The sequence below is a fragment of the Crocodylus porosus genome, unplaced genomic scaffold (assembly GCF_001723895.1).
Source record: "Crocodylus porosus isolate Cpor-Errol unplaced genomic scaffold, CroPor_comp1, whole genome shotgun sequence".
NCBI classification, from domain to species: Eukaryota; Metazoa; Chordata; order Crocodylia; family Crocodylidae; genus Crocodylus; species Crocodylus porosus.
Window position 1 is genome coordinate 13,175,534 of NW_017728925.1, and position 8,583 is coordinate 13,184,116.

The 8,583-nt window shown below is 39.8% G+C and overlaps 1 protein-coding gene across 3 annotated transcripts in view; it reads right to left on the minus strand.

Annotated features, from left to right (window-relative positions):
* Nucleotides 1-8,583, minus strand: part of CCDC180 (coiled-coil domain containing 180) — a 42,074-nt gene that overhangs the window by 14,554 nt on the left and 18,937 nt on the right. For all 3 annotated transcript variants that reach the window (XR_002102192.1, XM_019540865.1, XM_019540866.1), the window contains exons 21-30: nt 7,062-7,242; nt 6,069-6,215; nt 5,603-5,747; nt 5,070-5,186; nt 4,500-4,598; nt 3,682-3,768; nt 2,560-2,750; nt 1,797-1,867; nt 1,029-1,168; nt 234-310 (exon numbers count right to left, since the gene is read on the minus strand). Coding sequence is in view for 2 of the 3 variants with exons in the window: in XM_019540865.1 (XP_019396410.1) it covers nt 234-310; nt 1,029-1,168; nt 1,797-1,867; nt 2,560-2,750; nt 3,682-3,768; nt 4,500-4,598; nt 5,070-5,186; nt 5,603-5,747; nt 6,069-6,215; nt 7,062-7,242 (1,255 nt within the window). In the remaining variant the exon portion in view is untranslated. The remainder of the gene's footprint in view (nt 1-233; nt 311-1,028; nt 1,169-1,796; nt 1,868-2,559; nt 2,751-3,681; nt 3,769-4,499; nt 4,599-5,069; nt 5,187-5,602; nt 5,748-6,068; nt 6,216-7,061; nt 7,243-8,583) is intronic.

Here is an 8,583-nt window from a genome sequence, read left to right on the forward strand (position 1 = left end):
CTACTTCACGGTCAGGGCGGCTAGGATCTGGAACCAACTTCCAAGTGAAGTGGTGCTGGCTCCTACCCTGGGGGTCTTTAAGAGGAGGCTAGATGTACACCTTGCCAGGGTCGTTTGACCCCAGTGCTCTTTCCTGCCACGGGAGGGTGTTGGACTTGATGATCTGCTTGGGTCCCTTCTGACCCTACAAACTATGAAACTATGATACTTTTGGAAATACTAAGCAAACTTACTCAGGGTCTTGAAGTTTCTCTCCAAAGATCTGGAACTTCTTATCAGTTCGAGTTGGTCTGCTGTATCTGTGTATGCTGAGGAAGCAAGTATTTTCTGATGCATTCAAAAATATTCACACTTTTGAAAAAGGTTAGTTTTTCCCACATTTAATTAGTTGTAATATACAGTCAGGTGGACTTTATCACATTAAAAACACAGTGGCAATATTTTCAGATCCAAAATTAATACTACATGAAAATTATCATCTGGTAGGAGTAGCAATCAAGATTCTTTTTCTATATTGTTCCACAAAACTTTCCCTTTTTACCTGTTTTTAGGTGATCAAATTTGTACCTAATTATGCTAATGTCCATTTAATTTGACTGTGAGCCCAGATGAGTATCTAAAAGAGAACATCTTGTTTAAACACCAACATGAAAATTAAAAGACAGAAAGCTTAATTTACACCCCCACATACATTTTGAAGACTGTACTCTTTGTAATTGTTTATTATATCCACATCCCTATTTTGTATAACAGCAGCCTGCATCCCAACACACTTCAGAGAACATACAGCAGGAGAGGGAGGGGGAAATTTACAGACAAAGGTAAGGGAAGAAAACCGATGAGATCTGAAATAAGAGGAAAAGGCAGAAATACATAGAAAAGATTTTCCAAATGATGGGTACAGCTGGGCTCACACCAATAGTAGGTGGAATATGTAAAGGGACAGAGAGCTAAGCAATGTTAAACAAGCAGAAAGAAGAAGATACAGGAGGAAAATGGGATTTCTCCTCCCATGGGCCTTACCTTGCTGAATCAGAGAGCTTTTTGTTCACAGAGACAGACTTCTTGGGTGCAACAGGAGCAGCAAGGAAAGATGGATAGGTCTGGATATTTTCATTTACCATGTTTAACCCTGACTCCTTCTGTGTTGTGGTGGATAGATGAGTTGCTTTATATGGAAAAAGGAAGAAATTCTATAAAATCAATATTAAGCCCCCCTTGTACAATTATATAGCATGTTCTGATTTCTGTGCTGAGTACTGAATGCCTCAAGTGAAGAGAGAACCTCAAAAGGTTTGAGAACTAGATTAAACACCCAGAAATTCAAGAGCTTGTCTCTTGGGATGTATGTAGGCTGCTCCAGCAAGGTCCATGGGAAGGACTCTGCTATCACTACTGTGGGTAAAAGAAGTGAATCTCTCCCTCTCCAGGTTACTGTTTAACTGGTGGTTCAACCTACGTAGACTCAAGCCTCTTTGCTTTTCATAAACAGCAGGTCAGGATTTCTCCAGGTCTCAAGACTGCACTCGAGAGCTAACAACAGCTATCACATATTCATCCCCACTGTATTTGCCAGCACACCATATCCCCAAAGAAGGCTGGGCACACAGGTGCACAAGTAGTCAGTTAACATGTATACAGGAGGCAGGAGAGAAAAGTGGCTTGCAGCTTTATGGAAGTCTCTTTACGTCTGCTCACAGCCGCATGTTAAGAGTTGCCAAGTAGTCTCTTCTCTCTCTCCCTCTCTATCAGTACAAAAGAAAAGAACGTCAGTCATACAAGAGCTGCTTGCATACCAATTGATTTTGACTGCGTGAGTTCATCTCTCTCATGCCGCAGTTCTATGGATTTTTTGGGTTGCTGAATTCTGAAACAGAAAGAAAGAGCTATATGGCTGCTAAAATCCCAGTTCTCTATCTCTGCCAAGGTCTGACTGAAGATTTATCTCCAAGATAGGGTCATGTGTAAGCATAAAACTTGTATAGAGACTATTTAACCCATCGGGTCAAATTGGAAATTAGGAGTTTCTACAATGATTTGGGCTTCTGCTTATATGTCGGCCATAATCTTCTTGCTCCTTACTATATCCATTTTCTTATACCTTTATGTAGCATTTAATCACCCTTTCATCCAAATAGAAGTAAAAAATTAGTAGCTGATTAATATCTGTTTTTACAATATTGTAGCTGCACTACTGCAATTTTACTACTAACAGCAAGACAGGGAGATATTTTAGGTTGTGAAATAGTTCTCTCTAAATGAAGCAAAAGTCCCACTGGTCGGGATTTTTAAAACTAGACTGGACAAAACACTAGATAAAATACTGCTCATGTATGTTTCAATCTTGCACTGGCACAAAGATGAACTGGATGATTTAAATTCAGTGGGACCATTTTATTCTACAAGAGTAAAAATAACAAATATATGGAATATCTTTGCACAATTGTCCTGGGAACCTCATGAAAATAAGATGCAATTGCAATGAGCAAAATATTAAATACATAAGTTGAGGGAATAACAACTTTAGACATGGAAATGAATGGAATAACGTTCACTCACTGGAGTAAATTTTTGATGACGCTTACTGCTACATCATCAACTGCTGGTTTTCCCATTCGGCTTGGATTCAACAGTGGAGTATTCTCTATCCCCATAACCATCACTTTGTTTTCCTCTCTGAGACTCTCTGTTCGAACTGCTGCAGTGAGAGAGCCTTGTATGACAATCTCTGGCAGAACTAAAGTGGGAACCTGGAGGTGGAAGAGAAGAAAATCCTACTGAATGTAATTAACAGATGGGTATGCAGTTATTTCATACAGGCATTCGTTTCTCAAATATATTTCTAGCCACTGTGCACACTGTCCCATGCACGGGTTGGAAGAAAGGCCATCTTAAATATGTAACAATTAAAATCAGTTACTCTCATTCTGCAGCTATGAGAGCTAACAAGTATTACTAGAAACAAAACAAGCAATATCCAAATAGACGGTCTTAAATCAACAATTAACTTTGCATTAGTGATCCCAAACCAAGGTCCATAGCTCAGAGGCAGTCCATAAGACCATGGAAAGTACTCCACAGTTTGCCTGAAGATCACACTGGGCCCCACCTGCCTGTACAGTATTTTCAGGTTTGATGATAAGGGTACGTGTAGGTGCATAAGAAATGTTGAGAGTTGCAAGTGGTCTGTTGAGCCAAAATATTTGGGTATCACTCCTCTTGATTATAAAATAAAACCACTCTGTGGGGAAGACAATCCAATTAATAAGTAAAATGAATCCTCTGATGCTAAAACCACTATCCAATGAAACTCTTCTTTTTAAAACACCTCCCACCCTTCAGTATCATCCATGAAGGACCAGCTCCTGCAAAGAAGTGAGCACCTCTAGGATGGTATGCAGCAGCCTCAACTTCTGCTAGCCTCACTGGTAGCTGAGAATGCTCAATGCTTTGCAGGATTAGGCTCTCTATAGCCACCTCTTGGGCAGCTTGTGAGAATTTGGAAGCATATTGATTCTTTACTTGAAAATTCAAAATAATAGGCTAAGAAAAGCCCTTTTAAATATGGGAATAATCAAAATACTGTGCACTTGTGTCATAACATTCACCTAAAGGTTAAATAAAACACAGAGAGGCTAGCTAATATTACACTAAAATATAGTAGGAGATGACTGTATTTACCACTAGACAATCAAGGTATTTGCTCCTTTTTTTCATCTCTTTCATCACCACTTTGGCGAAGTCAAACAGCTCTTCTGCAGTAACAGCCTAATTACCAAGAAAGGATAACATGGAAGGTATTTTGTTACATAAAATAGTGAGTTTGGTAAATGCTAATTATCTATTACATTCATTTAGCATTTCTAATCTGCTCTCTCACCCTCACACAGAAATCCAGAGACAAAGTCACTATCTACAGAAACACATTTTTGTTTTTTTCAAAAGTGACTGACAGGGTACTGCTCTCCCCTCATTTCAGCCAATGACTATTAAATGCAAAGGGTCATAGCTTGGCTTTAAAGACTGCCAGAGAGTAGCCTGGATAAAGCCTCTACAGTCTACATACTTGCTGGTGATCAATATTTGAATTCCCCAAATAAGCTTCTTGCACATTAACTGGCTATACCATGAACTCTGGGAATGGTTATCCATTATGATGTTGCAAGAATATTCTTTTTTTTAGACAGGAGTCAGACTTGAGACTCCCTGAAGAATGTAAAGGGAGTGGACTGGGATTACCCACCTAACTTCCAGCCTAGTTACCAAAATTCATGATTCTCAAAAAGCCTTACTTACAATCCCTAGCATTGTTTTAATTTAAAAGACAATCCATGTTAATGTGTGCACACTTCTGTCCTTTCCTGGTTTGGTGACATACCAAAAACCTACAGTCCAGCATAGCGCATGTCCATTGGACCACAATGAACAGTGGTGGATGGGTCCAGACCTCTACAATTGTGTACAGTGAGTCAAATTCACGATGTCTCTTTGGAACTTACTTCTTTATCTGCAGTAGGATGAGCACAAGCATCTATTTTCATGAGGAACTTCTCCAAATAGGAGTTTAATGTCTGTGCCTGCAAATTGGAGTTCGCTACCTACAGCAGAAGATGTTAATGAAGTTTAAATTCATGTGACACTGGTGAAAATGGAAATGTACACACAAGCATCCGAGTATTTCTTCAGTCATGAGGAGACACAGGTTTCAGATCCTCATGGAGGGAATAATGTGTATTTTCAAAGAGTAAAAACACTAAATCAGAGGTTCCTAAAATGGGGAATGAATTAATTGATTTACAGCAGCAGTATTTTTCATAGCCTATACTGAGCAGATGTCTGGTTTATTCACATATGTGTGGTTAGAGTTGCATCATATAACTAAGGTTTTGATATTTTCAAGACTGGCAAGGATATATAGTTCTTAAATAAAGAGAAAAAAGCCACTGCGCTCTCTGTTCCATCAGTGTGTAAACCTCTTCAAACCCAGCCAGAAGTCAGAGATGGAATAAGTGCTTTATATAATGATTAAGATGTAACAAAATAAAAAGTTTTGATAGTTTTCTTCTTACCTCTGATTTGATTTTCACCTGTAGATTTGTCAGGAATCGCTGGATTTTATCCATGAAGAGTCGATCCACAGCAAGATAATGGAACTTTGATTCAAACTTGCCAATAACTTCATTAGCCTGGGACGCAAATGACAAAAATCATGAAACTCAAAAAGTACAAATTAAACCTATTCTAACCTTTAATAGCAATAGCTACTGTGAAATACATGAATGTGCGGAATCTGCATGTGTGAATCTTAAATTACTTTATGCTGAATCTGCTCATGCCAATGCATGTATAGTTTTAGTTTATGCTTACAGTATATTTTGTGCCTGCCAGTCTGGCAGCACTCTTTCCCACACTTGTGGCTGGAGTAATTTATTCATGAATGTCTTGGTCTAAGATAACACTTAGCACTTCTATAATGCTTCCCATCGCTAAAGGGTCATGAACACATTAATAAAGACAGGCTCTCAACCCAAATCTAGAAACAGGGGAGATAAGAAAGGTTATTTTAGCTGCAACAGTTAATCTGAATACTAGACCTACATACCTGTTCTAGGTAGTTTGACTCCATCTTCTCCATATCCCCCATAATTATTCCTTCAACAAAGTCAATGCGTGCAGTTTCTTGCTCTAGACGCTTGCAAAAAAGCTCTACCTCTTCTGAAGAAAAGTTACCTCCCTCTGAAAATAATCTAAACACACCAGGCAGGAAACAAACACACAAATTGACTTGGGTTCTTCCACTGCCCCAAAATATTTTTAACTGAATAGTTATAATTTTATAATCTTAACTGTTACGTATCTATTCCAGGGATTAAAATATTACTATAACAACAGCATGTCTACATTTTTAAAGGACATACTTTAATTTTATTGTACTGACTTGGCAATAAATTATCAAATTTAATTCTTGTAAGGCGATAGGGAGAGAGAAATTGAGGTATATGCAGCTGATTTACAGGGATAAAGTTATTTAGAGAAAGATGACCAACATACCCCAGGTCACCCGATACCTGCAAGACTTAAGGAAGTCCATATTTGAATCTCGTAATTTTCTCAAAGCTTCCTCCAAGTAGTTCCGGTAACTCCGGAGGGAAATCTGGATAACTTCCACATGATTACGCATCTCTGAATGCAGAATGTTGCTTAGAGAAATCAACCTAATAGAAAAGACAGCTTTTTTCAGGGAAATCTATGGAACAGATGTTCTGGTTCAAAGGCTGCTGGTTTATAAAGTAAAATGAAAAATGAGAATGTAATGACTATGCATCTTAGATTCCTCTCCATTATACATTCTTTGGTGCATAAAGCAGCCAAACCATTGGCTAACTGTACATACAGTACATGTTATTCACAACCAGTTGATACTACTAAAGGAACGGGTATCATTGTATCCTATCTAGCTATTTACCAGGATAGTGAAACCATTTTAATTTAATTTTAAATTATAATAAATTTACCTTGACTTTAATTTTTTAACAAGGAGATTTAACAAAACCACAATGAGGTCCTTTACTTTTGCCCAACAGTTTATCAGGGAGCATATATTAACGAGTATGGTATAAAAGCTGTTACCTTTTGGATATTAACTTCCGTTTTGCCTAGTAGTGCCTAAAATAACTTACTCAACTGTACTTGGGGTTTGTAGGTATTACAATGCACTATGAGAGGGAACGGAAACTAACTCCAATAACTAAGGATTTTCTTTTCTACAATGACTTTCACTCAAAGGTATGCAGAGTAATATGGGAGAGACCTTCCAAATATTCTGTGATGAGAAAAGTGCTGAAAGTGGAGCAGGGATAAAAACAATCCTCTTGGGTTGAATGTTTATACCGCAGTTACATGAAATGCCAGGTGATGATTACATAGTACAATAAATTCCTCAGACTAACCCAGTGTCAGGAATCTGTGCTGCTGTTCAGGAAACCTGGGATCAGGCAGACCCAGAATGTAAGCCAAGTGGAGAGAAAAACTCCATGATAGCAAACTCATGACACACTTACTTTTCAGCATTAGAGGCAGCGAGGAAGATGGACTCCATGTCCTGTATCAATGCACGAAACTCCTTGCTGATGTCACTTTGATGCTCTCGGATTTTCAGAAACTCACTTTTCTCTTTGTTCAGAGCTTCCATCAATGCTGTGCAGTGACTTTCCAGACGATCTCGGTGATGTGCCAGCTCCGCTGAAAGGAAAGGAAATGCTTTAATATGGCCATTATGTCCTGGTTATTAAGGCTTGCCTCAACTACTAGCCACTATGCTCAAGAGAATATGGCTGGGGGTGTGCAACCTTGCAAGTTTGTAGGAGAAAGCAAAAGTGAAAAATGTCAGATGAGCACTTAATGGGCATGACATTAAGACAGATAAGTCACAAAGAGGTCTCTGTGTCTTTGACCTTCCTCCCATTTCTGAACATCTCTGACACCTCTGAAACTGTAAAACTCCTTTTCACTTCCAAGTTCTTTCCCTTCTCTCCCTTCTCAATCCTGTTGATATATCTGTTCCCCTTCCCATTGCCCAGTCTCGCCACCTCAGTAGAGCTCCTCAGGACATTTCCTTCTAAATGATTTTTGGAGGTGAAATGCACTTTCATCAATATAGATGAAAAACACTGATTCCCCATCTGGCTCCCTGGTGTTATGCCTAAAAAAACAGTCAGGCAGTGTGGAAGCAGGGAAGCTGCCAGAGAGGCAGACAGTGACATAAGCTGATGGTGGCTGAGCTACTGGGAAAGTCCTTGTTTTGGCAAGCCAAAAATTCTGTTTCACTTTTCCCAAAGGAGAATTTTTTAGAACTTCTGTCCTGTGAAAATTCCAAGGCTTTAACTCTGTTCTGAAGCAGGATTAAAGCATTTCTAAAAAACTGAAACTTTCTGTGGGGCAGAAATTCCATTTTCCAGTCAGCTCCAACCTCAGTGGTGTTTTAAGCCCCTCACTCCTCTTCACATGTCCAAACCAACCCTTAGCACTTCGCCTCTAGCACTTGTCCCTTCTTTCTCATGAGGGTTTCTAAAATCTTTTTCTGTAACGTCAAACCCTGGCTAACTGATTTTCAAGGCTGTCAGGCACCACAACTCCCACTCACTTTATTTAATAGATTTCATAGACACTTGGGCTGGAAGGGACCCCGGAGGATCATTGAGTCCAGCCCCCTGCCCCAGGGTCAGGAAGTCAGCAGGGATCATCGGATCCCAGCAAGACAAGCATCCAAATGTGTTTTGAAGGTGTTCAGATTGGGCGCTTGAACCGCCTCAGGTGGGAGTCTGTTCCAAACCTTGGGGGCTCGGACAGTGAAGAAGTTCTTCCTTACGTCCAGCCTGAACTGGGTCACAGTGGAGTTTGTGACCATTCGATCTTGTCATCCCTTGGGGGCTCTGGTGAACAGTTGTTCCCCCGGATCATGATAAGCACCCCTGATAAGCTTATAGGTGGCCACCAGATCACCCCTGAGCCTGCGCTTTTCCAGGCTGAATAGCCCCATGGCTCTCAGCCTCTCATCATAAGGTCTGTTTTCCTGACCTCTGA